The sequence below is a fragment of the Stegodyphus dumicola genome, chromosome 6 (genome assembly GCF_044657685.1).
Source record: "Stegodyphus dumicola isolate Sdum_Otavi_A_Nest chromosome 6, ASM4465768v1".
Classification (NCBI taxonomy): Eukaryota; Metazoa; Arthropoda; class Arachnida; order Araneae; family Eresidae; genus Stegodyphus; species Stegodyphus dumicola.
In genome coordinates this window covers 190533982-190553890 of record NC_140773.1, presented here as the reverse complement: position 1 = coordinate 190553890, position 19909 = coordinate 190533982, and the positions used below count along the sequence as shown (strand labels likewise).

Here is a 19909-nt window from a genome sequence, read left to right as displayed (position 1 = left end):
AGTACGTAGACCTCCAATTCTACAGTACAAAGTGTGAAATCTGGCCCCCTTACCCCCCTTTTAAAGTCTAGGAATAAAGACTATAATGATAAAAGGAGGCAGGTATGACAAAACTGGGATTTTTCACCAGAATAACAGATTTCTGCACATGACTTTTAAATACGTGCTAGCTAGGGAGTCGCACAGTGAACATTAAAAATTTATCACTTGTCATTGTATTTATGTTGGTCTTAATCAAAATTTCGGCCTTTGAGTGGTTGTATGGGGTCCAAGGCCATTGCTACACATTTTGCCACCGGGTACAATCTTTGTGGTCCTAAATTCTGCTGCCCGCTATGTCCCTAAATTTGAAACATTTTAGCACCTCTAAATTCTTTTGCCTAGTGCCTCTCCTAAATTCTTAAAAGTCAATCATCAATCATTTATGCTGCTTGATGCTTCTCTAAATTCTAAAATTTTTGCTGCACTTAAATTCAGACACTTGGCTGAGGTTGCATCAGTTGCACCTGCTCTGGTGTGTGTGTACAGAAAGTGGATAGACTTTTTTTTTCTATCTGACCTAATAGATAAGTCTGATGTTGTTAAGGCTAATGGTTCCCATACTAAATTGATAATTTAAATTCTAAAAATTTTCAAAAGAGGAATCGTTAAAGTGCTGACGATTCCAGACATCGAATTTTGTACAGGTTAGAACTGTATATATATTTTCTTTTGCATTACAGTGTAAGAGATACTCTATTTGTGAAGAATTTTTCTTGTATCAATAATTATAGTATACAAAATTTGAATGTTAATAACTTTTTAGTATGTAGAAATCAAACTTTATTATTAAATTTCTAACAATGACAAAAAAAAAAAAAAAAAAAAAAAAAAAAAAAAAAAAGGTTGTTTACTAATGGTAAATCAATATCTGCCATTGAAATACTGATAGAATAACTCTCTCTCCCTACATCAAAACATTTTACTGAACAAAATTTAAGAATTAAATTTTGCTACAGAACTTTTCTTTAGTATGGAAATTACAGTATAAGAATTTTAAGATTGTTTCATAGTTTGCGCTCTAAAGTCATCTTAAATTTTGCTCATATGATAAATTTAAAATTCGTTGCTGTCATTTTCTTCAATGTTTGTGCATGAAATATATGCAAAAATAAACACTGGACAATTTCTGTTAAACAAATTGTTATTCTATCACTTTTTGCTTTGTGCACACATTTGCATAAAAGTTTTACATCATTAGAAGATTTTATGTTTAATGCAGCTACAATGGATTCTACAATAAAGGTAGTAAAATTACATTCACAACACTTTTCAGATCGCAATCTTACAGCTGTAAAAGCTGCACATCATTAGGCATACAAAATAAATGAATGAATCAAAATATCACAGTTCTTTACACAACAAATTTAAAATTCTAAACTCATAACATATTTTCTAGTTAAATACAGATAAATTTTTGATAAATATAAAAGCTAATTTCATTATTACATGCTTTTTCTCACCTGACAGTATCTTATATTTAAAGGTACATACACAGACAATTAGTAATAAATGAGTCATCTGAAACTGACTAGAGGAGAATGAATATAAATAAATCAGCATAAGAAAGGATATTTCGGTAAATAGAACACAGCTTCTAGAGAGAGCTACCTTATCTACACACTGCTGCCAAGTTCAAATAAATACCACAAAATACAGTTTAAAAACAAATAAAATTCAGAGAGCATTTTTTCCCTCAGGAAGTATGGGAAGATGGGGAAATGCTGTCTATCACCATTGTTCATATTAAGGCAGGTGTGAGACAACTGAGACATGTGCTGCACCTTTCGGGAATTCAGGAAAACAAATAAGATTTCACTACAATTAGCTACATCTCTTTATTTTAATTCGATGATCAGATTGCTCAAACTACTATATTGGTACGGCTGATGTTGTTTCAAAGCTTAAACATTACAACTGATGTCGTTTCAAAGCTTAAACATTAAGTCCATACAATTACTTTTAGTCTCTGAAAAGTCACCCAGAAAAGATTGTTTAGGAAACAATTTTATGCTTTTTTTATGACAAATTATTTACATGAACTTAAAAATGGAATAATAATACATAAGCATGAACCATGCCTACTAGTTCCCTTGTTTCTTAAAATAAGTTACAGATGTGTTTCTGTAAACACTTTTATAAAAAAAGAGTTGATTATACTCTCATTTAAATTCTAATGCCAAGAAAACATAAATGAGAAACAGATTAATGCCTTTAGTCAAAACACACAGAAGAAATCCAGAAAACAGAAAATGAAACAAAATAAAACAATATAAAAAAATCTTTTGGAATATAAAAATTAACTACAAGAAAATAATATCTCCCCCATACGTGAATTTTTCTCTAATGTGCAACATTACCCACAGGATGAGAAAGAAATTGTGCGCAATTGACTATTTTTTATGTTTGCCGACTTTTGACCTTAAGACTATAAATGCTTAAGTTGCTTTCTTTTTTTAATTATTATTTCTATTCAAGAGCAATATCACTTTAAGTGCACACAAGTCCTCCACCTTCCCTTTCATATTTTTCAAGAAATACAAGATATCACTGAGATGATTATCAAAAGAAAGTTTATATGATTTACTCAAAAAAGAATTCAAAAGCACATGCTCTATGAATTGTCTCTAACTTATGTATCGAAATTCATGCTGCTCTAGACATAAAAAAAAATGGAATACTTGATAAAATATGCAATGTATTATTGGTACAATAGTGCCAAAGTCAAAAATGTCTCAAAGTTTCCCTCCTAACAAATATATTCTAAAAAATTTATTATTACATGCTAGACTGCATCTCAACACAAAGACAACAATTTAAGGCTCACAAAGAACATGCTGAGTGCAGCAAAGTTGATGTTAAGCTCTTGAGTAAAAATTCTGGAACTTCAAAGTTCTGTAATAACTGATTAGTACATGTTTTTAAAGCATTTAGTGAAAACAAATATAATGAGACAAGCATAAAAATACTGGGAAATTGAAGTGCCATATATTTTGATAAAAAATGATACATATTTAAATTTGATCCACAGATATTTTAAAAAGCAAAAACTTAAAGTAAAGGCACTTCTTGGCAAATAGGGTACAGCAAAACCAATTCATTCTTCAAACATGCTAGTAAGAATGGCACAGGTATATTCATCAGGGATGAAAGGTGTACTTATCTTGGGGATACATACCAGTATTCTTGAGCTTGCAAGATGTTATCAATAAAATTTTTCAAAACCTTTTTCTCTTTATTTATTATGATTTTGCAGGTTTCTGAAAAGGTTTTATTAAGTACAATTTGTCACCTCTAGGACTAGTATATATAGGAGCTCTCTTATAATGTTCTACTAAATCATCCAATGTGTCAAACCTTCTCTGCCCAATGCAAAAAACACGACCATCCACATGTACTCTAAAATGCTTGTTTCTAGCAGATGCTTTCAGTGATATAGAGTAATCACCAACCTAAAGAGAGAAAATTTAAAATGTTATTTATTTTAATGTGACAATTCCTCTATTTCGATGATTATATGTGAAACATCCAACAGACACTTTTAACATGTTGACTGCCATGAGCATTTGACGTAGTTTGCCCACGACGCCAACTTGAAGTTTTTATTATGCGATGTATATTATGCCGAAATATTATCTACAGAAGATAACATGATTTATGTAATCGTGCTTAATGCATTTTTCGTGGTGGGGTTACTGGCAACTCCCGAACATCTGTAGACCATTTTTGCGATTTATAATTTAAATTTTTACGATTTATTCTTCTTCAAGCTATTATAGTAACAATGGTACTATTTAGAAATTTATCAATATCGATATTTACTTTAATTATGTATTTTACTATGGGTCGCGTCACCGGTGGCACCCACGGCGCTGTAGCCAAGTCAAGTGCCGGTCACTGATGACCCCCACGGCAGTCAACGCGTTAACTATATTCATTTGTAATAAAAATCATTTGAATGGATAAAGCTTATAGTAAATAAACTCTCATAGTGGCCTTCTCTGAAAATGATTAATATTTTAAGAACATAATTAAATAATAGTACTGAACAATGCTGATACATTAGAATCTTCTGGAATTACAAAAACTTATTTTCGACTGTTTCAGTGTAAATGAGATTTTATAAATAAACTTCTACACTTTAATACAGTCTTAATTAAACTGCAGTACATTTCATACACGTAACATTAAAGAAAATTTAAATATATATATATTATTGAAAGAATGCCCAATATGATATTTAAATTCATATATATAATGCGATATGTTATAAGTACCTCCTAGTACCATTTGTAAGCTAATTCATAACAATCACTCCTTAGTTCTACTGAAAAACAAATACTTGCAGACATTCACCTAAAACTAGCAATTATCTGTAGTTGAAAGTTACTCATATTGTTAATAATGAAACCACATTTTATAAACATTCTTTTAAGTTTTGTAAATTGCAATAAAACTGAAATGACATCTAAATCACAAACATTATTATAATAAAACATAAATGACACAATATTATTACATTATAAGTAACATTACATTATTTAAATATTATTATAAATTCTTATACTTACCAATTTAACAAATGAGGCATACAAATAATTTTTCCCGTATAAACATTAACAAAGCAAACTGAAACTTCTGAAAAACTGAAGTCGATCTGAATACTGAAGATAGCAAGCATTGTTTAAAATGTTAGAGCCATATGGCAGAGGTTTGGATTGTAACAGTCACTGATAACTTTTGTATATAGTACTAGGAAATTTAGTTAGGAAATGAAAAAGTTATTTGAAGCTTAATGGCTTATCCACAGTTCTGAGTAAGAGATCGTCTGTCAAACAAAAGGCTTAGAAACTTTAACAGCCTCAACTTCCAGAAAGTATCTGAAACTAACAGTACTTCTTCCAAAACGAACAAATAAGCACATCAATGGTAATCATTTCCTGTAAGACAAACCCCTTTATTGGAGTGCAAAATCGCTTGGAACTACAGGTGTAATCGTTTGGGGATGTTTCAATAGATAATTTTTAAGAATGAGAAAAAATAAGAAGACAGAACGTGACAAAATTGAAAGTGTCACATCTTTTATGATTGGTTACTTGCAAAATGGATTACTGAATATACTATTTTATTGAGCTAATTGAAGTAGACAATTTCAATTGGTATTTGTTCTTTAATTAGAAAAGATTTGTATTTTCAGATGGCTGTGTGCTCACGGGGCTCCTGGCGGCCACCAGGCTTGCTAGCCGCTTAACCCACCTCTGGCCAGAATGACTGGATTTCATAATCGAGTCAGATGTTTTATTTTAATGTTTACGGATTATGAAATCCACTGGCTTTTATGCCTATTTGTTTTTAAATCTTATATAATTCTAAATACTGGCTTTTGGTACTCAAACTGGTAAAAAATAAGATGATTGTTTTTATAATTTTAGAAAGGAAATTTTCACTATGAATTGGCTTTTTCCAACATGAATTATGCTTGTTACGCTCAACTATCTCAAATTTCAATCAAAAATCAAAATATCCAATATCCAAATTTTGGGCAGATAATTTTAAATTATCTTTTAAAATATTTAAATAAACAGCATGGTTCATTGTGCCATCAATGAATAATAAATTATTGAATCCTAATGCTGACATGCACCCCTCACACAAGAACACCTCCAATGTCATGCTTTACTATACCAACCAAGATCTTGGAATTAAGCTGCACATTTCTTTTTTTTTTTTTTTCTTTTTTTTTTTTTTCCCATACAATTGTATACCTAATGGAACCAAAAATGTTAAATTTGCTTTCACCTAATAAGACATGGTTCTAAAACACTTCAGGCTTATTTACCCTTGATTTTGAGAAGTAAAGTTTTCTTTTGCACTTTTAAAAAAAATTTTCTGAGCAGAGCGCCCATGTAATCCAGCTGATCTGAGTACTCAACGAACAGTTTTAGATGAAACTGAAGTAGAAAATTTTTAAGTAAATTCTGTAGAAATCTTTAAAATGCTCAAGCATAGATTTTTCACAGATTTTCTAACTATGCATTGCTGATCATTTTGAGTCAAGTCCTCTTTGCTGCACAACCTCTTCTTATTCATTTTACATCTGATTTTCTACTTTAATGCATTTTATAACATACTGCACCGTAGAATGAGATTAATTTACTAATTTAGTGATATCCCAAATCAAATTTTCATCCTTATAAAATATTATCAATTTTCAAATGCTGTTCGTTGTTTCCTTATGACCATGAGATATCTTTAAACATTAAATAAAATATAAAAAAGGAAGCAAGCAAAAAATAAAGACAAAAAAATTTTTTAAATGCCACCAAACTGCAAAAATAAAAAAAAGTGGTAGATGATAATTTTATTTACAAAATTTTACAAAAATGTTTCGGTGCACGGTCACTTTTGTGGTGTACTTTATCCATGTCTCTTCACAATTTGAAATTTAGAAAAAGAAAATAAGTCAGTATTAAAAACTTTAAAGTTTGCTTTTATTCAAAGATATGATGAAAAGATATGATAATGGAGATATCATGAAAAATATTAGGCTTTATATTCAAATTCAATTCCGAGTTACAGTGCCTTTTTCTGCAAATTCTTAAAGTGTGTGAACACTTTTGTGAGACACTATACACCAAAGAGCAATTACATTATGACCACCGTGTTAATAACATGAAGGGCCACTTTTAGCCTTCAAAACTGCCAGCACCCGGCATGGCATTGACTCCACAAGGTGCTGATAATAATCTGAGGTATCTGGTACCAAGCACTCACCAACAGGTCCTGCAATTCCCACACATTACGAGGAGGTAGCGTGGCAGAACAAATTTGGTTTTTCAGAAGGGGCCACAATTGCCCTAATTGTTTAATGCCAGGTGAATGAGGCCAAGATATGAGTTGAAAGTCACTGGAAAGTTCCTCGAAACACTCCCTGACGATTCTACCCTTATGACATGGCCATTATCCTGTTGGTAAACACCATCCCCTGCCAGAAATACAGCTGTCATGAATGAGTGAACCTGGTCTGCAATGATGTTCACAAAGTGCACAGATGTCAGGGATTACTCTGTGAGAATTATGGGTCCTAATGTGCTCTATGAAAACATTGCTCACACCATAATACCCCCACCACCAGCTTGTCTCTGTCCAACTGTGCATGCAGGAGCCAGGTTTCGTTTGGAAATTGGCACATGCCCATCAATGTCATATACCAGGAAACATAATTCATCAGACCATGCAACTTTCTTCCATTCTTCTAATGTTCAATTCCAATGTTTGTTGGCCCACTGCAGACACAGCTGGCGATGATGTGTTGTCAGTGCAGGGACACGCTTCAGCCTTTGGCTGCATAGGCTCATACACAGCAATGTACGCTGCACGGTTTGCCGAGCAGGGCTGTGGAGTCGGGGTCGGGCAGGTTTTGGGGTAAAAGGAGTCGGAGCTGGAGTCTCTAAAAACAGGTCGATGCCAACTCCAGTTTTTGTTGGACAGTTTGAATTTGAAAAGAAATTAAAATGAATTGAAAAAATTTAATGACAAGCTGAATTATTATTTTTATTTACAGATTGTATGCATTAATAAATAGTAATTTGCTATTTTATTGACATATTAATAAATATAAGGATGGATGTGATATTTGCCATTAGCAATTAAACTGATTCATTTAGTTACAAATCTCGCTGGTAAATTTAGGTAAGCAGCAATAGCAGCAAGAACTCCTAAAATTGATGCCATTGTTAGGAAGTGAGCAAGAAAAAAAGCAATTGCTGATCAAGCAACGCGATAAGAAAGTACATATTTGATGTTAAAGAGTTTTTAGAATTAAGAATTTTTTTAGAAGAAGTAGATAATCCTAATGTTTCACTAACATAAAGACTGTGGAATGATCTTGCAGAACTGGATACCGTATATAGCCACAAAAAAGCTGCAATCTGAAGCATTGACAGGAGGTGAGAATAGAAGAATGGGATGTTTATTTTTTTCTGAAATGGAGGGTTTATTGCAGAAAGAATCATTTCTTCAATAAAGAAAAGAGAAACTAGTTTGCTAGACAATGAGATCTTGTAGGTTCAATATATGTAGATCCGAAACACTGAATTTTCTTGAATAATGAACGAATTAAAAAGGCAAAGAAAGTCATCTATGAACTTTCACTAAGAATGAAATTATTCTCAGAACAATTTGAGAATTCAAATCAGGACAGTCAAACTGCAGACACTGCAATTGAGGCTCTATCATCCCTTTTTAGTGATGAACTAGATTTTATGAAATATTTTTGGATAATATTGAAAAGGCTAAGGCAAAGCGAATGAAAATAAAGAACCAAGACCCTTTAGACATAAAAATGAAAAAATACAAACAAGATTTCTACATGCCCTTTGAAGAATAGAGAAATATGATTGCACTTGCAAGACACCTTTTTTAGAACTTATTAAAATCTATCCTGAAAACTTAAAAGAAATAGCCCTAACAGTAACAGCTCTTCCTCTTACTCAAGTTAGTGTGGAAAGACTTTTCTCAGCTTTGAAGTTTATCAAATCCGATCTATGGGCCTCCAACAAAGATCTTGCTGAAGCTACACTGTTTCTTAGAAATAACTAATGCCAGTTTTTCTATTTCATAATAAATGCTAATTAATATAAATAATTTGCAATGTCTTCATTTTTTTTTTTCTGTAGCATCTATTATTTCCTCTATATTAAAAAAATAAGCTGTAATCCATGAGTATATGTTTACATATATATATATATATGAAGGAGTCTGACTCATTAAAAGTCTAGGAATCACAGTCTGTCATTTTCCCTATCGACTCCACATCCCTGGTGCTGAGGAACACTGTCTGAGTTGCCACTGTTGTAGCTCTTCGTTCACACTGAACAATGCATAGCAATCTCCACTCTTCTCTGGAATTCAATGTATCGGCAATGACACACTGCTGGCCAGCGTCTTGTCATTACACCATCCACACATCACTTTTAATATGTGCTTACAACAACTGCACATTAACATAGCTCAATAAATGCACCGTTTCTGATACTGATGTTCCCAGTCACCAAGCCATAATGATTCGACATTTATTGAAGTCTGATAAATCACCTGCTTTTCCCATTATGTCGCTGATCACACTATGTTTGGAAAGACAATGCATAGCCACTTTATATACGACAACATCAGCCATGTCCAAGCAGTAGTTTTGTTCCTGGATGAGCCAATTATTATAGATGGAGGGTGGCCAAAATGTAATGGCTCTTCGGTGTACATATAAAGAGATAATTAACACAAAATTAAATCTTTCTCACACTAACAGCAACAGGAGAACAAAAATTTCAAAAAAAAAAGGAGGGGGGAGGGGCGGGAAGCAGTATAATAAAATTCATATGTAATTAAAAATAAATGAAAGTTTGAAATTCTTTGGTCTTATTATAATAAGACTTATAGACTTATCTTATTGTAATATTTATAGAACAGCCAAAAGAATTTTTAACAAAGCCACATTTCTGAATTATATCTAGACGAGAATCAAAACTAATTCAATAAAAACAAATCAAGGAAATAAATAAAAAAAATTTAATTAAATTAGAAGATATAAATAAAATGTTAATATGAAACTAAAATTAATTTTTTTTTTCTTTTTTTTTTGTTATTTGTATTCATTTATCAAAATAAATCTATTCTGATATGACTGAAAATTAATTACACAGTATAATATCAGGCCTAGAAGTAATAAATTCTTCAAGAGGAAAATCAGAAAATAAAAACTTATAACTTGAAAAACAAGTTGGGAAATACACAAGCCACCAGGAAATGCAGAATCCAAAAAAATGGAGAAAATGCAAAACTACCCTATTTTTGTTAAAGTTGAATTTTTTTATTCTAAATTTTTAAAATTTAGAATTAAATTTTTTTTGCAATGGATGAGGAGAAATAGTAAAAAAAGATAAAATTACAGGGAAACCATATATGTTTTTATAAGATGGAAATGGTTAGAAATCAAAAGTAATTGCATTTTAAGCTAAACGCTTTGAGAATACAATGGATGATAGATTCAGATTTTTTTAGAAATTAAGTAATTTGTGATACCTATTGAGGAAAGAAAACAGTAAAAGAAAATAAAAAATAATATACTTTCTACTGGAATTTTTTTTTTTTTTTTTTTTTTTTTAACTATTTTCATTTAATAAGTAAACTGTAAATTAGAAATCCTGCTTCTGCATGTTTTGCATCCCTTAACCATTCTTAATTCACTTTTACGTTTATTTGCCAAATTCATATTTACCAAATTTGGGCTTAATGCTTTTTATTTTGCTTTCAAACTATACTTTTCCCTCTGTCTGGAAACTTGTACCTACAGTGTTTTAGTGTATTCACAAAAGGTGCTAGATAAAGACTAGATTCCACTCAGCTGAACTTTTTTTATACACTTAAAACTTTTATTTGTATCAGCATAACAGTAGTAATTACAGTTGTAAATAATTCCAGATGGAGGAAGTAATAACCAATCTAAACCTCAATTTAAAAAATATATTCATTTATAAAAAAATATCGCATAAATTTTTAATAGCTATTAGAATGTAGAACTTTAAAGTGAAAATCCTTTCATGTAATATCTTCCTTTAATGAAATTCTTTTTTTTACAATACATTATAAATATTAACATGATATAAAATATGGAATTAGAAGTAACTTACATTTGTTTCACTGTCACGAACTATGAAGTCACCATCTTCCGCATATTCACTTAACATTTGGTCACACTGGCTTCGAGTAATGCTGCCATAATACCAGCTTTTACCATTTAGGTCAGGCCGCTCCTGTAAGCTGCCAAATTTGTTTCGAAACAGTGCTGGAGAGCCACCACTGGCTCCAAGTGATAAACTGGTAGTCTCCTTCCGAGATATACCATTGTCCATTAAAATATCAGCACTACTTGAGAGTGGAAAGTTTTTGCCAGGATATGTCTCCACAGAATTACCATGGCAAACTACCTGAACATAATTCTTTGGCACCAACCCAACTTCATTCCGCTGATTCCTAGCTTTCCACCAATCTGGGTCATTCTCGGGTCTATCAATGATTTCTAAATGTTCACCCCTCTGAAAACTTAGTTCTTCTTCATTTTGGGAAGTAAAAGAATAGAGAGCCAAAACTACATCTAGGCAACCACTGCCTTGTAATGTGTTGTTTGCAGATCCAGCAGGTGTATAATTGTGACTGCTGTCATTTGCATCATCTGCTTCTTCAAGAACATAATTTGAAGGGAACCATCCAACAGTTCCATCACATTCTCCCTTCCACCAACCATCATTTGATTTCTCCATAACCAAAACTCGAGCTCCCTTTGAAAGTGACACTTCATCTGGTTGCTGAGCTTCATAGTTATATTTGACAATAGCAGATGTTCCTGTATAGCTGCATGTTTTATCAGACACGTTACGAGGTGAGTCTACATTCACTTCTTTTGTAGCAATAGGAGATGCAGTAGGAGACATCTTTGCCTCTGTTTTCTTTTTCACCTTCCTACGTATACTATCAAAAATTGAAGGTTTCTCTCTTTTTACATAATTAGAAGGAACAAAACCAGACTGATGTTTTGCATTCTGCACTTTCCACCAGTGTTTGCTATCATCTAGCAAAATCAGTCGTTCACCTTTCTTGATATCCAGTTCTTGACTTCCTTGAGCAGTGTAATCATATTTTGCGATGACATAAGTTTCTTCTGTCTTTCCTGTTAACAAAATAAAATTTCATTTAGGCTACATCTGAAGAAATTTTTTTTTTTATTATCCAGAAATGGAAAACTAAATAAGCATGAATTTACTTGTTAAATATACATGAAATAGCAAGTAATGGATATTGATAATATAGATGAGCAATAAATAATGAATTATAATGATAATGAATAACATTCATCATTTTGGGAAGTAAAAAAAAAAAGAGCCAAAACTACATCTAGGAACCACAATCTTGTAATCAGTTGTTGGCAGATACAGCAAATGTACAATTATGACTGCTGTCATTTGCATCATCTGCTATTACAGTCAAAAGTCGTTAATTCGGACACCCATAATCCGGAATGATCTATAATCCGGACCTCAAAGCTAAAAACTTTCTGCGCATGCGCCGCGTTGAAACACGCGCACAGGCGTTTTACGCGTGCGCGTAAGACCTTTACGACTGCGCATATGCATCTGCGCAAGCGCAGAATACGTTTTCGCCTGCGCGTTTAATTATATAATTATATTATTATTTAGCGCGTATAAGCTAAAATTATCTATTTCTGTTAATGTTGATGATTGCGTTCTTCCTTAATCTTCGAATTGGATGCGGCTTATTATTTTTTGCAGACTGTAAGAGCAATTTTATAAAAGTAAACCTGAACTTTCGATTATGTCAAATATAATTTCCGATGCTGGAGCTCCCAAAGGATCTACAAAATGAAAGTATGTTTTGATGTCCATCAAACAAAAAGTGGAATTGCTGCTAAAAATGGATAAAGACATGAAGAAGGTGACAGAGAGGTTAGTGAAAATGAAAAAATTTCGATTGACAAGTTAATCGGTATTCTCGGCACAGCAATTACGGGACGAACAGCGGAACTTTGTAACTGAACAAGAAATTATGTCTGTTTATAGAATTAAAGAGAAAGTATTATCACATAAAACGAAGCAACTTAAACAACTTACAATGAAAGAAATGTTTAATAAAGTGAACAAATAAATATTCAGCTTTTTTTTTTTTTTTTTTTTGTAAATTTTGATACCCTTTAGATCATAATTGTTCTTTATTTCATAAATTACGGTTTCATATTTTTAATTTTAGAATTTCTGCATGCCATCTTACGAGATTTAAACTGATGATCTATAATCCGGAATCGCCGAAGTCCCGACGAGTCCGGATTAACGACTTTTGACTGTATTATACACATGAATTATTTAATAATGAAAAATGGTTTCCGAGGATGAGTTGTAATAAAATAATGCAATCACAGTTGCATTTATTTTCAAAATATGGGATATGTATGACAGTTGATTGTAAAATAAGTCCTGCAGTGCAAATTATCAAATAACTATTAATAAATGCATTTTTACCTACGTAGATAAAATTTTTCATAATCAAACATTTTTGTTAATTTCTAAAAATTATTATTATGTTAAAGCAATGATGCAGATGTGTTTGGATATGCATCATAGTATAAAATCTTTACATTTATTCATAATCCTTTTTGCAAAATAATTAAAAATACAGTACAAAGTCCCAGATTCGGACTCGTCGCGACTTCCATGATTCCGGATTTTTCCAGATATTAGACCATCAGTTTAAATCTATTAAGATGGCATGAAGAAATAATAAAATTAAAAATATGAAATCAAGATTTATGAAATAATGAAGCATTTATGATCTAAAGGGTATGAAAATTAAAAAAAAAAAAAGCTTAATATTTATTTTTTTACTTTATTAACCCTCTGAGCGGCGAAGGATTTTAGATCTGTCATGAAAACTGGTATTGAAACAGCATTTAGAAACATATTACAAATTTCGCCATCCCGTAATCGATTGAAGATTGAAGAGCACTATCATCACAGTGAAAAACTTCTTTCATATCCTCTCCATTTATTACCGCTTCTCCACATTTCTCTACAAAATCTGCCAATTGGAAAATTTCACCTTTGGTTTTGCAATATCCGAAAACCTTCAGTTTCATAGGTATCATCATAAAATTTAGCTATCGTTCACTATACATATTTGACTTATGTATTATGAGATTGGCGACTAAAGACATGTTGTTCCACTAAATTTTACCTTGCTTCTATCACACATTGAGACAATTAAGCCTGAACTGTATTAGTTTAGTTATTTATTATACTTACGCCTATTTCTTACACATGCTTAATGCTTATCCAAGTCCTAAAATTCTGCTACCAAACACCTCCCTTTGTCTTCCCTAAATTCGGCCACCCGGTGCTGCCATATGAATTATGGCGCTGGTTCTAGGTTTATGTGAATAACAAATCAGTTATTCTTAATTCAAATAGCATTAAATGTAATCTTTTGGCCTATGAGTATCATTAACAAAATTTACTTTGTAAAATGTAATGGAAAGTAATTTTTGTTAAATTTTTTTCTGTCATCATTTTTTAGCACATTTAACTTTAAATCTGTAATCATTGCCAAACGTAATGTCAACATAAAAGATTACAATGCTGTTTTTGAATTACTAATATGAAAAAAAAAAAATTGTTTAGGTATCACTACATGAGTCATTACTCAAGTTGTCATATGTTGATAAACATGCGTTGAAGAAAGCAAAATACAGTACACTCCTGATTATTGGCGCCGCGGATAACAAAAAACGCGGATAATCCGAAAAAAGCTAAACGAGTATAGCAAATAAGAAAACCGTCATTCAAACTTTGAAAAATCGTTTTATAAACAGCAGGAAATGTTTAACTAACGCTTAATATTTTAGCTTATTACGCTTAATATATTCTCCCGATGAAGTCCAATTTCTCGAATTCCATGTCGCTGCTTAAAACGAGTCAACCAGCCAGAAGACGCATCAAAATTTCCTTTCAGGCCTAACAAGTCAAAAAAGGTTTTTGCCTTCACCGCAATTGATAGGACCATTTACAGGAATACCCTCTTTTCGAACTTTAGCTAACCACTCTGTCAATGCCATGCCTAGCTCATCAAAGGTAGAACCCTTCATAGTTTTTTGCGTTTTCATTGCAGAAGCACTGTCTGACATTGATGCAAAGTTCACCAGTTTGTCTTTTTGCTTTAGAATGTCATGCACTGTTGTTTCCGTGATTCCGTAATCCAATTCCATTGCCATGTTTATCGTTTAACGCATATTTAATGTTTCTCTCAGTTTTGTGAACATTTTTATTTTCTTTGCTTTACGCTTGTTAAAAAAAAAAACTGTGTGCAGCAGGCGCGGATAATCAGGAGTCTACTGTATCATATATAATGATTCGCTGGGTTGATGTCGGGTATAAAATATTAGAAGGTGTAAAATCAATGATGTATCTGTATAATGTTTCCTTTTGAGATGTATGACCAGCAGCTACAAAGCCAAATTACTGATTGTACAAATTTATGCTAAAATGTTTCTTCAATAACAAGGTACTTTATTTAGTGCCAAAGTGAAATTAAGAATTGGGACTCTCCACATGTTGTATTATGCACGGGGGAGGAATTAAATGTGCATGCATGCAGCACACAAAATAAAATAAAAAAAGTTGGTAGTGGCCTTCGAGGTCCGGATTTTAGATCATTCCAGATATTGGACATCTGGATCTCAGACTTTTTTCTGTATTAATTTAGCATTAATCTATATCATTTTACATAGAGATTAAATTCTGATGATTTTCTTGTGTTACTAGATATACAAACATGTGAAAAGTCAAGCTGACAACATAAACCATTAATTAACTACAAATTTTTATTTCAATTATAATTTTAGACATGGTCATACCTCAAGATACTTGCCATAGTCAAACTACAGCTGTCTGGCCTCTTAGCTTCAACTCATGAACCATGTACAGCCCTTTGGCTGCAGATGAGTTGTAAAGGTTTTTGGTCTCTAAAATAAAAACTGCCTTCCAGCAAACAGTATTTTTATCTCTGAAAATTAAATTTTGAAACAGATAACATGCAATGATGTGCCTTTTTCATCAACCAAGAGTTTGGCTTTTTAAATTACATTATGTGCGTAATAATTTAATAGATTTCAAATTATCATTAAAATGCTGATTTAACAAATAAAATGGCAAAGAAATTCCATTTTTGTGTATTACCATCATGAATATGTTATTTTTACAGTAGGTAATGCCATCAAGAGGGCATAAAAGATATATGAAGGTCATTTTAAACACAATGTACTCCCAGGATTAATCCCCTTGCTTCTCAACAGCCATGAAAAATTTGTTATTTCTTGTACAGCATTGCTTCTATCCAGCTCTCAGATGGCATGGGCAACCACTAAAGAAATCTCTTTCAGGAAAGAAAAATGCTGTTGAGGCTTTTTCAGTTTAAAGAAGAATTACTGATTTAAAATTAATTTTAGTGAATCTTTGGATTATGGTAACTTGGTGACTTTGGGCGAAAATTTGGCAACCAACCCTGCTAGGTTTTTTTTTTTTTTTTTTTTTTGGACGCCATTTTGTTTTTACGAAGTAAAGTTTTTTTTTTTTTTTTTTTTTTTTTATAACTCAACATTTTTTCAAACAATCTGCTAGCCGAATTACGCTTATGCTAGAACTTTTATAGAACAAAAGTGCTTAATCATGACGAAGATTAGGTGCGAAATTGTTTTTAAGTGCTTATTAGCTAAAATCACAATCGGAATTTTCCGAAAAGTAGTGGAACAAACATGCACTTACAGGGCAAATTTATATATGAAACATGTAAATAATTTTTCTCATAAATTAGAAAAATTTGCACGAAAATGCAACAAAATTTTATGAATCTTTGAAGTTCGTAAAAAGGACATATATGAAATTACCTGATCGCTAAAAAGGATGTATACTATGCAAGATTTTATATGTTCAGCTTGCATATACCCTTTCCAAGGATGAACATTTGCATGTACAAAATAAATAAAATATGCAAGAAATTACATTAATTTTCTTTTCCCTCTAAATTGTCCATTATAAAAGTCATCACAAAATAATCTGTGATTGGAACTGTGTACTTCTCAGATTATTGCTAAAGTCCTAGCTAATAACCTTTATCGCCTTACCAAAATGTCGCCAAACTACCCGTTACCTTATTCCAAAGATTAGCCTTAATTTTTTGTACAGATTTTGGTAGGTGCACTATAAATCAGAAAATATGCCACATCTCACCAACAAATTAGTATGTATTAGCATTTGAAATAAAAAATCTTATCTCTAAGCAGATCGGGTCAGCCAGTATGTTTAGGTGCATTATTCCATACAATCTTCAAAACCACACAAGAAATCAGATACAGTCACAATATGTATCCACAGAACTCTTTCATGATGAATCCTTAGTAATCCTAGACAGATAACTAAAGATTATTACTTCATCTATGTTGAAATCCAGTATTGATAATAGACTGTCGGAAGCTCAAATGTAAAAATTAAAATCAGCTGCAAATTTTTATAGAAATATAATGTTTGATAATCATTTTGATGCTCATAAATCTGGCTACCCATATGCTGTATACCATCTTGATTTCAAGAAATCTACCTGTAACTGCTATACAGGGGCGTAGCTAGAGGGGGGACAAGGAGGGGCATCTGTCCCCGGGCGCAGAATCCAAGGAGCGCCAAACTGATGTTACTACATTTTAGAATTAAATGTTTTCCATCCTTGGCAAGCAGTAGGGGGCCCGAAATCTTCAGTTGTCCCTGGGCGCTGAAAACCCTAGCTACGACTCTGCTGCTATACTCTGTTGTTCTTCCCATTGATACAGTAATCTGTTTTCATAAAAAAAAAAATAAATAAATAAATAAAAAAATCGGAGACCTGCACAAATTCAGCTTTGCACACAATTTCAGCAGTACACCTGCAAACAATAAGTAAAGCAAATAACTGCTATAAATGAGATATGTCTGTCTTCAAACCAATACCCTATCATTATTTTAAAACTCTACTTTCAATTTTTCAAATTACATTTCCATAAAATTAAAAAGTATGACTTCATAGAATGTAAATTTTTGCATTCTTTATTATTGGACAAAATGCCATATTTCTATAGAAATGCAATACTTCTTTTTTTATCAGCCAGAAGAGGCCACAGTTCTATTACAATTTATTATAAGATGCTCTTGCTAGCACGCTCACGTTAATGTAAGCAAAGAAGTTGTTAGCTGGATTTGAAGTGAAACTCTCTTGGTTGTCAGTCCAGTGATCTATTCACTAAGCTATCATAGTCATCCACTATATAAAACTTTGATGACATCTGAAATCTGCACATTACAGACTAAGTGACTAAGTTTGACAGTTTTCACTACTACACATGATAAATTACTTTAAGAAAATATCGTAATTTCTTTAAACATTTATGCTTTGAAATGCAAATCTGTTTTTTTAATTTTCTCTAAAAACAATCAGTCTAGTATTCCCCCTCTTTGAATTATAAACTAAAAAGTTGTTAATTTTTTCTATGTGCAATGTTTATGTGAGATAGTTTCCCTGAGAAAGTCCTTCCCAAAGGCAACCCTTCGTTTAGGCAGATAGCCCTAGCATGTTTTTCCATAATGAAATAAAACCAAACTAAACATCTGTATATAACTTAAAACTAACTGTTTTTAATCCCTTCATCATTTAAAAAAAAATGAGCATTTACTCCAATTATAACAAGAAGGTTACTGATGAATAATTACTTCAGAAGTACATTTAAATTGATATTTAAAAAAAAATTTATGTAAATATTTAAGATGCTTGAAAAATAATATGATCAAGAGAATTTAAATGTTTTAAACTATCAATAATTAAAAATAATAAAAAGTGACTAATAAATTCTGCATAATTTACAATAATAAATAATATTTCTCTATAGGGGAAAAAGAATTAATTCAGAAATGAGATAAAATTGGTAATAATTTAATGCTTATTAATTTTAGATAAGTGATTATAACTTTCAAATATTTTAATTTGCTGGAATCAAGATATGGATATTCACAAAATTAATATATATAGAAAGAAAGTAAATAAAGTATCAAAAGCGAAGAAGATTTAAAACGTCCCTATTCATACAACTGGAAGGAAGCTACAATTAAAGAGATAATTTTTAAATAAAAAATTTACATATAGTGAGTGGAAATATAATTTACTTTTGCGGGTAATATATTCTGCATTGCAAGTAATCATAACATTAAAGCATCCATATGATATAGATCACAATCACTAAATTTTTAACTACATTCATGAATATGCACTTAATCTAAACCTAATAAAACAGAACCACGATAAAAATATACTTCTGCTAGGAAAAGAGAAATTATATTTATACTGTTGAAAACTGTTGCAACTTACCCATTTTATGGTGGGACATGATATACATAAATACTTGATTTTAATAAAATACACCTTATGCTTCACATTGCATTTTCTGTTAAAGCACACTACGTTTAAATCATACTTGCTTTAGACAAGTTATATACAGTTACAAGGCCTCATTTGCATAAATTTAAATACTAATTCCAAATAACATAACTAGGCTTTTTTCTAATTAAAAAAAAATTCAATTAAACAATTTCAAATCAATTTCCTCCATAACATCGTCTACTAAATTGATTTTCCCATGCAAATGCCAGACACCGGAGGTGTTTCCTGTCAGTTAATAATTTAAAAGAATTGTGAGGCTTTACAGCTAGAAGTATGGCTTAAAAAAATGTGAAAATAATTAAAATATGTTACTATTTTGTTCTACAAAATATGATATCTTTTACTTGCTGTATTGAATGCAGCAATTTCAAGACTTAAGAAACTTGCTGATACTGCAAATGATCAAATACGTATTAACGCTACTTACTTAAATTATAAGAAATTAATGAGGCAAAAGCAGCAGATGTAGATAGAGTAACTGAAACTGATTATATGAAAAATTAGTTTTGATGAGTCGAAAATTAATATCTCGAAATCTCAAAATAATTTTGTTGATTTTGTGCCCTATGATTGCACTTTTGACTATAGCGCAAGTAAGATTTAACGAATCACGTGGTGTTTTGCTATTATGAATAGTTAAATCCACTGTTTCGGTAGTCTCATCAAATTTGATCTCTAAATTTAGTGGTTGGCTTTTCAAGAATAGATTCCCAGGTAATTGTTAAGTAGTAGTTCCAGAATAAAATCTAAAGCTCAAGCCTTACGATTCTGTGTCCACAATTTGCTGCATTTT

General features: G+C 31.6%; 1 protein-coding gene across 1 annotated transcript; it reads right to left on the bottom strand.

The window, feature by feature from the left end:
* Positions 1–1165: 1165 nt before the first annotated feature.
* LOC118200282 (SH2/SH3 adapter protein dreadlocks-like) lies at positions 1166–19322 on the bottom strand. Its single transcript, XM_035372229.2, has 3 exons — positions 19045–19322; positions 10728–11764; positions 1166–3491 (listed from the first exon to the last, which is right to left on the bottom strand). The coding sequence occupies exons 1-3, from the start codon at positions 19070–19072 to the stop codon at positions 3282–3284; spliced, it is 1275 nt and encodes a 424-aa protein (XP_035228120.1). The 5' UTR covers positions 19073–19322; the 3' UTR covers positions 1166–3281.
* Between the last annotated feature and the right edge of the window lie 587 nt (positions 19323–19909).

Excerpts from the sequence above, each read along its gene's own strand:
- LOC118200282 (XM_035372229.2), bottom strand. The coding sequence starts at position 19,072 with ATGTATATCATGTCCCACCATAAAATGG. Across the intron at positions 11,765-19,044 it reads CATGTCCCACCATAAAATGG|GAAAGACAGAAGAAACTTAT; the intron begins GTAAGTTGCAAC and ends TTTTGTTAACAG. Across the intron at positions 3,492-10,727 it reads TTCGTGACAGTGAAACAAAT|GTTGGTGATTACTCTATATC; the intron begins GTAAGTTACTTC and ends TTCTCTCTTTAG.